The 14,825-nt window shown below is 39.5% G+C and overlaps 1 protein-coding gene across 1 annotated transcript in view; it reads right to left on the bottom strand.

Annotated features, from left to right (window-relative positions):
* ITGA2 (integrin subunit alpha 2) overlaps positions 1–14,825 on the bottom strand; it is a 100,340-nt gene that overhangs the window by 41,515 nt on the left and 44,000 nt on the right. The window contains 2 exon segments of the mRNA XM_075066941.1: positions 3,859–3,950; positions 5,501–5,610. Coding sequence (XP_074923042.1) covers positions 3,859–3,950; positions 5,501–5,610 — 202 coding nt within the window.

Here is a 14,825-nt window from a genome sequence, read left to right as displayed (position 1 = left end):
ATACTTTCTAGTACTGACAGTACAGCACCTTTCAGAGCCCTACCTAAATACTTCTACAGAAATGTGAAGCAAGGAAGAGAAGGAATGCTCTACACTTAGATGACAGGTTCTCTCTTCCCCCTGTACTTTGTTAGCTCCTGTCAACAGTTTCCTACTTGCTCCTTCTCTTACACAGTGAATGGATTCAATTATTATTGATAGGCTACTTAAGTTCTTTTATATTTTAACAAACTAAAAGTAAAAAACAGCATTATGTTAAGGTGCATGACACCTGAATGAATTGCCCGTACTGTATGATTAACAAATCTATACCTACAATGCTTTGCTGGAATATTTGGGACCAGTAGATTACAATGCTAGAAACACTGAAATATAAAATTGTTTATATTTTTAAAAGGGCAGTGAGAACAAAATGTGAACTATTTCTGTAGGATAGGTCAGGCTGGCTGCTGCTACTCCAGTATTAATTTTGTTATAGTAGATGTTTCGTAGGCAAAGGCAGGTTCAGAGTTTTTTACTAAGGCAAATGTAAACTAAAAAGAAAATAAGACATAGGTCTTGAAGCTCCAGTACGCTAGGATCTCCCTCAGTGCACCAGAACAGTAGAATGGGGGACAAAAGAGGCTCTTATGCCATCTTTACACCCTCACCCTATGATCTTGGGGTCAGCCAGAGGATGGCCAAAACTCCTCTTACTCCCAGAACACCTTAAGAACATAAGAACAGCCATACTGGGTCAGACCAATGCTCCATCTAGCCCAGTATCCTGTCTTCCGACAGTGGCCAATGCCAAGTGCCCCAGAGAGAATGAACAGAACAAGTAATCATCAAGTGATCCATCTCCTGTTGCCCATTCCCAGCTTCTGGCAAACAGAGACTAGGACACCATCCCTGCTCATCCCAGCTAATAGCCATTGATGGACCTGTCCTCCATGAACTTACCTAGTTCTTTTTTGAACCCTGTTATACTCTTGGCCTTCACAACATCCTCTGACAAGGAGTTCCACAGGTTGTCTGTGTGTTGTTTTAAACCTGCTGCCTATTAATTTCATTTGATGACCCCTAGTTATTTACTTCTCGTAACAAAAGAACACTTCCTCATTTACTTTCTCCACACGAGTTATGATTTTATAGACTTCTGTCATATCCTCCCTCAGTCGTCCCTTTTCCAAGATGAAAAGTCTCATTCTTATTAATCTCTCCTCATACAGAAGCCGTTCCATACGTTCTACACTGGGGATGCCATGAAGGTATGACATTGAAACAACGCAGTGCAAATAGGACGTGTTGGCCAGGTCTGGCTCAAAATGTTTATTGAGGACTACAGATACAACACACACATTTTTGCAACTCCAGAAACATTTTATTAATGTACAAAACAATTATATTCTAATTTATCTTAAACTTATTTTTCCTTCCTGTTAAATAGTCTACTGTAATCATACTTGTGATAGCCAGTCAGTGTTAATGAATTCTACATGGATCAGGAAAGCTTTTGAACAGAAAGTGGCTCACGCATATTATATATGTATGTGTGTGTGTTTAGATATAATTTAAATTATTGTACATGATATATGTACATTTTTAATTATTAAAGTTCATAATGGCTAATAAACAACGTTGCCTCTTACATCTAGAAGGCAAAAGAATCATTCAGGTTTTGGTCACAATTTTCTCACCATAAAGAATTAGAGAATAGACCTTTCAGTGCCAATTTACTAAGGTACTTAAGCAAATGCCTAGCTTTTAAGCATAAGTAATCCCATTGATTTCAATGGACTTATTCGTATGTTTGACATTAGGCATGTTTTTAAGTACTTTGATGAATCAGAGCTTATATTGGCTAAAAGAGGCCAGCGATGATGATAAATTCTTGAACACCAATACAATAACATAAGGAGCAATAGAAAAAATATTAATTCTAAAATGATTCAAGTCAACTGGGACAGCCTGAATAAATGATGAAGGTTACTTACCTGTAATCAGAGTTCTTCAACATGGCTCTGCATGTTCCCACCTACGGGTACTGCAACGCCTTGTGGTGCCTTACAGTAAAACATCTTCTAGCAGTGTCAGCTACAGCGCTCCTGCCCCCCCATGCTGTTCCCCACAGCATCAGGAGGCACTCCTTTACAGAGTCACCTCTCAGTGCATCACGAGGGTGCAGTACCCATAAGTGGGAATATGCATAGCCACTTGAACTCATTCTTACTTTTAACTGGGAAGAAAGTATAGTGAAGTGTCTACTTTATATTTACAGTTTCACTATATTAGGTACTGTACTGGTGCATGATATATAAATCAAACTGGAGTATATATTGATTCACTGTTGTGTTGCATACAATCTATAAACGAGTTGATCATTCACGAATTTGTAAGCTCTACCATTGCTGTGGTGGATCTTTGAACATAACTGTTCACAATATATAAACAGATTGTACATAATGTAGCTATAAGGAATTGTTTTTGCAGCATCTGCAGAATATAAAGCTGGCATATGATAGCTGCATTTGGAGATAATGGAAAATGAAAGCTTTTAAAGGTATTGGAGGGTATAAGTTCATATTTCATTTATCAACAACCAGAGAGATATTTCAGAGGGTCAGAAAAGTGGAGTGGGATATACTTTTCTATACGAATTTTCCATTCCAATGCAGTTTTAACTGTCTGAAGAGTTCATTTATCAAATTATTTTAAGTCAACATTTAATTCAGCTTTTTCCTCTCTCTCAAAAGTGTTATTTTTTAAAGAATCCTTACGTTTCGGTGATTAAAAGTAAAAAGACAATGAAGCAATCTGAAACTGCTAACTCAAAACTTGCCTGAATATTTAACTGAAAATGCATATTCTGAGCTAGAGAAAAATTCCCAAGCTGCTGAGTGCTTTAGGACAACATTTTTTAAAGGTGCCCCTGGGATGTTATGGGCTAATCCACACACAGAAAGAGGCAGCCAAAATTAAAAGAAAAACACTTAATTCTCCAGTAAGATTTGAAGCTTTAGCTCTATCACTTAATCTCAACTAGGTTAGCCTTGACTCCTCTCTCGGGCTCTCCTGTGGCTGTAAGGAAGTAGCCCATGCAGAAGGTGGAGCAGAGCTGCACCACATCAGGGGGAATTGTAGGAGGCACTTTCACTCAAGTTCCCCAGCATGAGTGCTACTACATCCCTTTATGGGGCACAGCTGGTCTTCCTCCACAAGCTGGGTTGGTGAAGGCGAAGCCATGAGAACACCCAAAGGGAGCAGACCTTGTATTTACAAAAGCAGATGCTCTACTTCAGAAAAAATGGATTTTTGTAAAAGGCGCTGCTTGGCAAATTAGTAAAGAAAACCTTTTGGATTAATGCAACAACCACCAAGATTGACCTACTGCAAAAGAAACCTAGTTTGCTGTTACTATAATCTACTCATATTTAACATGACTGCTGTCAAAAGAGTACAATGAAGAAAAAAACCTCAATGACTACAGCCTGGGCCATCTCCTCTTTCCCGTGCAACCTTAGTTCTGCTCCCTAGGCATATGCCTTATGATACAGTGTTTAATTGCATGATCATATACCTTGTTTTTAAAAACAAACATGCGCGCACACACACACACACACACACGAACCCTGGATGGATGCACAAAGGAGCAAGTCCTAACTTTTGAGTGCTTTACTTTGCAACCTAAATAACATTATTTTAATGTATGTTTTAAATGCAATATAAAATACATATTATTCCATGTTGTAAAATGAAATATTTTCAGCTCAGATTTAGTTTACAAAAGTGGAACATTCCAGCTGCTCCATTTTCCATCAATGGTGAACAGTAGAAATCATTTTTTTACTAGTTACTGAGTACAGCTTTGACACTTACCAAAAATCCTCCAGTTTTTGAGTTTCTTATTAGTGTCAAGCCAAGGTTCATCTGTTCCTTTATCTCAGTAACATTTGGGATACGTGTTAAAGCTAAAAATAAAGAGATTAAAGGATAGCAAAAAACTCCTAAATTCCTATATGTTCCTCAGTTACAGAATTCAAAGTTTAAACTTAAGGAACCAGAGTTTGGAAGAGGAATTTTTCAAATCCCATAAAAGCTTCTGGGACAAAACAAAAGAAAGATAATTGGTGTGAGAAATTTGCTAGACAACATTAACTGGCCTTGTCACATATCTAGATTAGTATTTATAACTAGAGTGCCTGCTCTCAAGAGCTACAGGAAATAGGCAAAGCAGCCAAACTCTTCAAGTGTCAGTTTAACTATATACAGTACAAATGTTTTTAGCAGATTGAGTGACTACTCTTATTGTTTGCACTACCTGAGATAGCAGATCTCTCTCAACTGGATCAAGACCAAATCTCAGATATTTCAGACAGAATATATAGGAGGATGGGAAGATTTGTACGAGAAGAGAAATGCTTTATTCCATAGCACTCTAAAATAGAAATTAAAACAACGATCTGAACATATGGTATTCTTAAACATCTCATTATTACCTTGTGTTGCCCTGTCTATTTGCTACAGCTAATTGTTGGCAACCATTTTACACTTAGATTGTAAACTGTTCTGGGTAGGAACAGTCTTTTTATGTGTTTATTAAGTGCTAGCAAAACGGACCCTGATCAGAACCCCCTAAGCACTGCTACAATATAAATAATATATACTACTGCTTCTACAACTCCTACTAATTCTACAGTTAATATAGAGCGGATGTAAAAGTGTGAGGCCACGTCTAGACTACGCGCCTATCGGCGCGTTAAAATCGATTGCTCTGGGATCGATATATTGCGTCTAATCTAGACGGGATATATCGATCCCTGAGCGCGCTTATATCGATTCCGGAACTCCACCAACCCCAACTGAGTTCCGGAATCGACATGGCGAGCCGCGGACATCGATCCCACGCGGTGAAGACGGGTGAGTAAATCGATTTTAGATATTTGACTTCAGCTACGTTATTCACGTAGCTGAAAGTGCGTATCTAAAATCGATTTTATCCCGTAGTGTAGACCAGCCCTTAGAGAGAAACAGCAGGAAATAGCATCAGAGTTATATACTGAGCTGGCTCTAGAAGCTAAAGCTATCCTGGCAGCTGATAATAAATGAAGTGGAGACCAGAGCAGTCCTCTAAAAAGCTCTTCTTTTTACTAGGCCTAACAAAAAACAATACAACATTACATGGGGAGAAGCAATAACAACGATATGCCTAGACATGCAGCTAATTTTATTATTAAAAGAAAATAAGCTATGTTGGAAGGAGAAGAAAAAGTTATGCCCTCCCTATCTTCTTAATAATACCACTATCCATATTTTTCAGATTCTTTTCAAGTCTTACAAAGAATGCTCAGCAATAAAGAAACTATTTAGAAAACATGGACAATATAGTGTCCTTTTTCACTTAATCAGAGTCAGTAGGTCTGTGCTGACTGCCTAATCCGAGTTTATCAAATAATCTGGCCTGGTATGGAAGTGAGGCAAAATGGACAATTGCATTACGTCAGCATTAGTTACAACTTACTTTGTAAATTCAGTTTTGTACATGTGGTTTCAAGTGAGTCAACAGGACATGTGTAGATATCTCCCATTCTGTTAGCTGGATACCCACTCCATGGCGAGCCAACAAGCAGCCTAAAAAAACACAAGGGGAAACTGATTAATTCTTTACTTACACTCTGATGAAGAGCAGTATATTTATTTAAAGATAAACTGAAAATAAATTAGAAAGTCTGAGGCCCCCTAGATAAGTTAGAGAGGAGCTCACAAGATTTAACATGTAAAAACCAAAAAAACCCACCCAATTATTCCCCTTCCAAGTGTCCCAAAATTGTGCTTTGTTCAACTGTGACTCTCCAGGGTGCACAGCACAAAGACAATGCAAGTATTGTATCAGAGAACCCTGGTGGAGATTGGGGTTAGTGTATGGGAATGAGAGAGTCAAGTATTCAGAGGATGTTTTAATCTATCATGTGGTTATTAGTATTACATTATCATGGAACTGGAAGGGACCTAAGAGGTCATCTAGTCCAGTCTTCTGCACTCGTGGCAGGACTAAGTATTGTCTAAACCATCCCTGACAGGCGTTTGTCTAACCTGCTCTTAATCTCCAATGATGGAGGCTCCACAATCTCCCTAGGCAATTTAGTCCAGCGCTTAACCACCCTGACAGTTAGGAAGTTTTTCCTAAAGTCCAACCTAAATCTCCCTTGCTGCAATTTAAGCCCATTGCTTCTTGTCCTATCCACAGAGGTTAAAAAGAACAATTTTTCTTCCTCCTCCTTGTAACAACCTTTTACACACCTGAAAACTGCTATCATGTCCCCTCTCCAAACAAACCCAATTCTTTCAATTTTCCCTCATAGGTCATGTTTTCTAGACCTTTAATAATTTTTGTTACTCTTCTCTGGACTCTCTCCAATTTGTCCACATACTTCCTGAAATGTGGTGCCCAGAACTGGACACACTACTCCAGATGAGGCCAAATCAGTATGAGTAGATCGGAAGAATTACTTCTCATGTCTTGCTCACAACACTCCTGCTAATACATCCCAGAATGATATTCACTTTTTTTGCAATAATGTTACACTGTTAACTTATATATAACTTGTGGTCCACTATGAGTCCCAGATTCCTTTCCGCAGTACCCCGTTTTAGGCAGTCATTTCCCATTTTGTGTGTGCATAACTGATTGTTCCTACCTAAATGGAGTACTTTGCATTTGTTCTTACTGAATATCATCCTATATACTTCAGACCATTTCTCCAGTTTGTCCAGATCATTTTGAATTTTAATCCTATCCTCCAAAGCTCTTGCAACCCCTCCCAGCTTGGTATCATCTGCAAACTTTATAAGTGTACTGTGTAAGTCATTATCTAAATCATTGTTATATCACAAAATCAAAGAAACATAACAAAAGTATCAATAATCACAAATATATAAACAATAATTAATTTCGAACAAATATAGATAGACAAATAGTGAATTGGGAAATTATGATCTACAGTTTCCTGACAGTAAAAACCCCCATAAAGACCTGTCAGGTAAAAAGTTCACTGATTTCTTTTAAATTATCCTTTTAACTGATAGGAGACATTATACTCAACGCTTACACAATGCCAGTGTGTTGCCCAAGTCCAAACTTGAACTCTGCTACTATGCCTTGAAAACACTGAGTCAGAAAGGAAATACTGTAGGTGGTGTTGTGTCTGTTTCACCCTAGACAAGAATTTTAAGATGCACAGTTTCTAGTTAAGTTGCCAAAAATTTTCTAGTGATTCACTCTCCTCTAATTCTACACTCCTAGCAACTGCCACACACTCCCTTTCCAGAGTCCAGACTACTCTGAGCACCTTGGGGAATGCAGAACAGTTTTCAAACATTAGCTAGCTAATCCCAGATACCTGGGGACATTGGCTTTTAATACAGACATTTCAACTTCCACTTACCATGGAAAGGCAGCAGCGATGTAACAGTACGACAGGAAGTGAAGGAGAATTCCATATACCATAGAAAATGCAGGAGAAATGTGGATAAGCAGAACAATTTTCATAGGTATCAACAGTGGTATCTCAAACATTGGATTGTGAAATCACTTAATTAATGATTAGAAAAGGAAAGACCTCTTGCTTATATACTCTAATATCCATTAATGACCTCTGATTATAGAATATTAACCAGTCAGAAATTAGTCTTTATATGAAAGGGTAATAAAAAGCAAAGATATGATAGGAAAGGGTCCCTGTTGAGAAAGTTTTATAGAGTTTAATAGAAAATGATAACCTTTCAACAGTAGAATTCTAAAGGGAATTGTATCCCCCACCTCCTATAGAATTCTATCGGATAGTCAAAACAAAGTAAAAACAAAAATTATAGCAATGATATTTTCTATTATGTATTTTCAAAGCAATTTCTATGTAACTTTACTACATTTCCATGGGACCCACACGACTTCATTGCTATTCAAAACTATAGAAATTCAATAAAATGTGTTTGATAAAAAATATTACATTTCTTAACACACAAAGGATATTTCAGGTTTATTCAGACAAAATATTTCCATAAACCCCTTAGACTGTATTTCATTTCAACTAAACACAACAGTATGAAGTACAAATAACCCTATTTCATTTTAGTAGTACAAGTCAGTCAGTAAAAATATAATAAAACTTTAGAACGTCCTAACCTTTTCCCCTGTATAGTATTTTAAAAATAAATGCTTGCATCTCAATTATCTTGCTGAAAACAGTGATTATGCAACAAAAGAAAGAAACAGAGCGAATTTACCCACCCCAAAAACATCTGAAATACTTTGTTTTGTAAGCAAACAGGATTTTATGTCCTTGCAGCAATTCCAAACCTATCATACGGTGTTATAAATATCTCTCTATAAAATACGATAATGCCAGATTCTCTGTATAGTCCAGAGAAATGGATATTGGATTATTGACAAAGGCCTACTGAAACATGAAGAAAATCAGCTTTATGACTCTAGTACAAAACCAATAACAAGGCTGTCCAATAAAGCCTATAACTGGGATATTCACTGGCTTCCTCTTAACAGGTTACTGTGCTTTTTGTCACTCTCTACTATCCATTAAGTACATGCAGAGATGGAAGGGTTTTGTGTGCACATGCAGAAAATTGTGCAATTATTCCATATTTTGTTTAAGGCAAACCAGAAGATAATAAAATAAAATGCAATTTAATTTATTTCAGATCCAATCCTGCTCCCATTTTAATCAATGACAAAATTCCTGCTAGAGGCAAGATTGGACCCAAAAAACAGTATCTTCACAAAAAGGGGACTGCGGTTACAATATAATTGTTGTTTTGTATTTAAAGAGAACCTAAAATACAAGGAAGTTCTAATATACATCAATTAAATTTCGCTCTTTCCCTCTTGTGTGTTTGACAATCAGTTTCCACTCTATGTGTGGGCCTCTCTACAGCAAAATAAGAGAAAAATATTTACAACAGAAAAATGTCATTGTAAAACCAAACCAAAACAAAACTGAGTAGTATCTGAAACTAAATTTCTCTTTTGGAACTGACTAGGTTTCAAGTTGATGCTCTCATTTAAATATTTTAAAACACCACTCTGCATATAATCTGTGAATATTTCACTCTCTATAAATATGTATATTATGTATAACTATTTGTATGCTTTTTTCTAAGTTTCTCAAAATACATTTAAGCATCCACAAGAGAAACTACTTATTAAAACAAGAAGGCCATCCTTAGTAGATTTTGGAAATACTTATCGTAAGAGTAATATATGGCGTATGTGACAAATATAATGTCTGGACTGTGTTGGAGTCATCCTGTAATGATAGGTTATGTCTAAGTCACATATTTGCAGTATCTTTTAGTCACATAGAAACTAACTGTGAAAATATGAAACAAGCAAAAGAAAACAATTACGTAAAGATTTCACCACTCAGGTAGCTGAACCGCAGTCATTTTAATGCCTACATTTGTAGATTAATAAAGTCAGTGTTTCCTTATCTGTGAGTTGCCAGCAGTTCCCTGGGGTGGGAAGGTTTCTATCCTATGCTCGTTCTCTGTCTCTGCTCCTCCATGAAAGCTAATTTGCACAATTATTTGCTCCTTAGGATACATCTACACAGCCAGTGGCAGCTCATGGCAGTGAGCCTCTGAGCCTAGGTCAGCAGACTCATGCTACCGCTCTAAAATTAGAAGTGTAGACAGTGCTTTTCAGTTGCAACTCAGGCTGGACCTTGGGATCTGAAACCTAGGGAGGCCGCCCCATCCCTAAGCTTCAAAGCTCAACATCTACACAGATATTTTTAGTGCTGCAGCGTGAGCCCCATGACCCTGAGTCTGCCGACCTGGCCTTGGAGGCTCACTGTTGTGGACTGTGTAAATGTATGCTTGGGATATATCTATACTCCAGTTAGACACTTGCAGCTGGCCAGTGCCAGCTGACTTGGGCTCACGGGGCTCGGATTAAGACGCTGTTTTAATTGAGATCCTTCCTCACAGGGTCCTAGACCCTGTGTTCCAGCCTAAGCTTCTACACTGCAGTCCCTTAGCCCAACCCCTGGGTGTTTAACTGCAGAGTAATTATACACTTAGGGCCAGAAGCTCTGCATAAACCACTGCACTAAATTTCCACCTCCTCTGAAGAACTCTGGCCATACCTATACCAGGAAAATAATTCATTTTAGAAAGTAAAATAGCTGGTTAATTTCTTATAAACTAACAATGTTAAACATGACTCAGCACCTAGTATAGACAGTGACAAGCTTTGTTTAAGAGAATGTCAGTTGGTCATTGCTAACTCTAGGGTTTCCATGACAGGTTCACCATTTTCTATAATATCAACCATCAGAAAACTAAAAGCAATGAAGCCACAATGACTGCTCAAATATTTTATCCCCAGGGTACTTGGCAGGCAAGGCTAGCTCGTGCAGCCACCTGCAGTGCCGTGACTTCACTGCCATTGTTACTCAAGCTAGCTTTGATCTAGCTAGATCTATGCTAACTCAGATATGACTACATTTGCTTCTCGATCTGCATTCATAGACTCAGACTCAGACTCTAGGACTGGAAGGGACCTCGAGAGGTCATCGAGTCCAGTCCCCTGCCCTCATGGCAGGACCAAATACTGTCTAGACCATCCCGATAGACATTTATCTAACCTACTCTTAAATATCTCCAGAGATGGAGATTCCACAACCTTCCTAGGCAATCTATTCCAGTGTTTAACTATCCTGACAGTTAGGAACTTTTTCCTAATGTCCAACCTAAATCTCCCTTGCTGCAGTTTAAGCCCATTGCTTCTTGTTCTATCATTAGAGGCTAAGGTGAACAAGTTTTCTCCATCCTCCTGATGACACCCTTTTAGATACCTGAAAACTGCTATCATGTCCCCTCATCATCATGTACCTATTTACACCTCTGGCATTTAAGGCAGTGACGAAGCTCCTCCACTCCTGTCTGTTTCTGGCAAGTCTTTCAATAGTTTCCCAGCTGTGCCCTAGGTTTTTCAGCTCGGCTTCCACAGCCCTTCACCATGTTGCTTTTGGGTGGCCTCATTTTCATTCGCCTTCAGGTGTCCATCTTATTGCTACTCTGGTGATGGAATCAGTTTCCATCTGAAGCAAATACCCAATCCATCTCCAACACCTCCTAGCAATGATGGTGCTCAGATCCTCTTGGCTGCACTGGGTCAATAGATCTTGGTTTGAGATTGTTCTGGGCCAAAAGACATGGAGGATTTTTCTGAGGCAGGTTGTATGGAATGAAGACAGTTTGGACATGTCATACTTTCTCATTCTCCAGCATTCAGCACTATAAAGTAGTGTTGAAAGTACGCAGCTCTGATAAATTTTGAGTTTGGTTTTGGTGTATTTTGATGATTTTCCAGATTGTATTTAAGCTCCTGAAGGTGTTCCTGGCTTTACTGATTTTGTTCCGGATGTCCTGGCTTGTTCCACCATTTGTACGGGTAATGGTGAGGCAATATTAAAAGTCATGATATCTGTCTTATTATGGTTGATTTTCTGTCCAATTTGTTGGCTGAATGCATTGAGTCAAGTTGTTTTTTCTTGACTATGGCATTGGGTATGTGATAGGAGAGCATTATCATCTGTGAAGTCCAGGTCTTCAAGGGATGAGAAGAGTGTCCATTTAATGTCTCTTGATATGTCTTCTGTTGTACACTGCATTACCCACTTCATGGCAATGTTGAAGAGGATTGCAGACATGACTCACTCCTGACGTACTCCTGTTTTGACATCAAAACTGAGCTTACTGTGATCAACACTGCATGTAAAGTTGAAATAGAAGCTTTTGATAACATTGATTATACAGAAAGGAATTCCATTGCCTGCAGAATGCACATATGTGAATGCTATCAAAAGCCTTCTCAAAGTCTATGAAATTTATGTAGAGTTGTCATTGCCACTCTAAGCACTGTTCTATTATGTTTCATAGAATGAAGATCTGGTCTGTGGCGCAACGCTATTTCAGCAAACCAGCTTGCTCTTTTCTGAGAACACTATCAAGTTACCCTTGCAAGGAGCTTTCCCATTTTTAAGGCTTTGATGGCTTGAATGATCTCTTCCTTAGTTGGGGTGTCTGTGTTGATATCAAGATCTTCTGCCTTCTGGATGTTTGCTTCCTCTTTAGGTGGCCCCCTGTTCAGCAATTCTTTGAAATTCTCTGTCCAGTGCATTTATTGTTCTTTTTCATTTGTTAGTAGGTGTCCTTGTCTGAGAGCGTTTGTTGGTGTCTGTCATTTACCACTTGTAAACCATGTCATTTTGTAGATGGTTCCTTGTATACCATGGGCAGCTGCATCTCTGCTTGTGTTGCCAGATTATTAATATAATGCTGTTTGTCTGCTCTCACAAGGTATTTGACCTCCCAGTGTGCCTTGCTATACTACTAACTGTATTTGTCCTTTAGCTTCTGTGATTTTGTGTCTAAAACTTTGTTCTTCAGGGCTCGTCGGGTTTCTATGGCGTTCCATGTGTAATCCACTCCTCCCATCTCTTTTGCTTGTAGCCTAGACAGGCTTCACTGTTCTGTTTATAAATTTCTGTTACTTTATCCCACTTCTTGTTGATCTCATCTGCATTCCCCTCCTCTTCATCACAGTCTGCAAGTGCTTGAAACCTGTTCTTTAACTGCAGAATGAAGGCTCTCTGTATTTTGGGGTACTTTAGATTGACAATGTCATAACATCTATGTCCCTTGTTTGGTGGACCCATAATTCTCAGTTTTAGATTGATGGAGACTGTCACAAGATGGTGGTTGCTGTCAATATCTGCACCCCTTCTTTCTTTCACATCTGTCAGCAAGCGTCAGCATTTGCCATTGATCATGATACGGTCAATCTGGTTCTTATCTCTGCCATTTGGAGAACACAATGTCAACCTACGAATTTCATGATGTTGAAATTGGGTTCCACCAATGACTCAGTCATTTCATATTACGGAAATCAACAAACTTCTCTCCATTTCATTCATGGTGCCACACGCATAACTTCCTGCTGCTCTGTTGTTTGGGTGGTGAAGCATTGGATTGGATTGGGTTACCTAGGGAGGAGGTGGAATCTCCATCCTTAGAGGTTTTTAAGGCCTGGCTTGACAAAGCCCTGGCTGAGATGATTTAGTTGGTGTTGGTCCTGCTTTGAGCAGGGGATTGGACTAGATGACCTCCTGAGGTCATGATTCTATGAAAAGCCACATGCCTATCTACCTATTTTCCTTTCCCCTCTTTGCATCTCTCCTGCCCAGCAAATGCCACCCTCCCTCTCCTATCTCCCAAACTCTGTACACCAGCTCTGTACACTCAAAATGGTAGCCAGCAGCCTGATACAACCACAGCCTTATACTAGCCACTCTCCTTCATTAGATTTGAATAATGAAAACATTCAATTGTGCAAAATACAACTGTTTATTGAGACAGTGGCTACAGGAAAAAAAGTCTGGCCAGTATTCTCAGCTTACATGAGACAGACCTGGACTTTGCATGCCTGTAAAGGTAGAAAGGCTTCCCGCTGAGGTATAAATCCCCAGTTACTCTTATATGAGAAGAGATTTGCCTTAGGAATAACAAAGCTCTTAAAAGGCTTTTCACAGGCTCACATAGAAGAAAAATGCCTCAGACAATCAGTACAAAACCCTATCTATTTTTCTCTGTGCTTTCACTATGTCTGCAGGGGAGATAGAACAGACTCTAAGACTGAGAAATTGCTTGATTTTGATCCAGACATTCTGTGGAATAGCTGCTTGGTCACGCCTCTTGGTATAATAACTTGCAACCCCCTTCCACTCTTGCTGCACATCTGGGAGGAACCACTTTAGTAAATAAATTCACAGCATATCACACTGGTCTGCCTTTTTTGTATAAAGGCCATTTTCTGCCTCAGGGTAATGTCATCCAGAGTGAGGACAGCCTACAGGATGCTGCTCAGTTTGCCTCTGATACTGTATAAGCACCTTCAAGATAGAGCCAAACTGCAAACCCAAACCAGGAACATAATTCCCACCCTGCCTCCCAGGCACCACTGCAAGCCTGAACAGCATGTACTGCACAGACAAAATCCCAATACAGCCCTCCTCATGCACACACCACTTACCATCTCTGAGGTCCTCTCCCAATACTGGGAAGAATCTCTGGGAGGGAAAGTCAGATCTGCATTTAAAAATAACGCTATCACAGCCTCTCTGGAAGACAGAACAATAACCACTTGCTGGTGTTTTTTTCCCCTGTTCCCACAGCCAGTCACCTTCAGGAGCCAAACCCTCAAGGACAGGGCCTTTATCAATGGCTGAGTGACTGTCTAATCTGAGGGGGGGGAACCCAGAAACTCAGGATGAAATGTTCCGAGACCTCATTGCAGACACCACTTCATCCCCTGTAGGAGCACCATTGGCACAGTGTCATCTTCTTCTTCCTTGTCCTCATCCTGCTATCTCTGCCATCGCTGAAGCTGCTACTGCTGCCACATCATCTGCTCAGGCAAAGCCCTCAGGTGAAGCCACCTTGCTTTGAGAGCTGAAATACAGCTCAAGCAGCTTCTGTGTGGCCACAGTTGCCAGCAGAGTGGCAGGACATTGTTGGGTCCACATTGGACAACAGCAATTTGAAAAAGGCACTAGCTAATCCAGAAAGGAAGCATGGGACAGAGAGCGCGGAATCATGAGACTTAAAAAAAAATCTGAACTCTCCTGGTATCCACTATGCATTCCAGAATGCCCACTGCTCAGCAGAGAAGCAAACAACCACGGAAATACCCTCTGAGAATGCCACACAACAAACCACCAGTGTACATACAATGATGCTAACGAAGAGAGGCACAGCTGTACCACGTG

This window comes from Chelonoidis abingdonii, chromosome 6 (assembly GCF_003597395.2).
Source record: "Chelonoidis abingdonii isolate Lonesome George chromosome 6, CheloAbing_2.0, whole genome shotgun sequence".
Lineage (NCBI taxonomy): Eukaryota > Metazoa > Chordata > Testudines > Testudinidae > Chelonoidis > Chelonoidis abingdonii.
The sequence above is the reverse complement of the archived record's forward strand: the minus strand, read 5'-3'. Positions and strand labels throughout refer to the sequence as shown.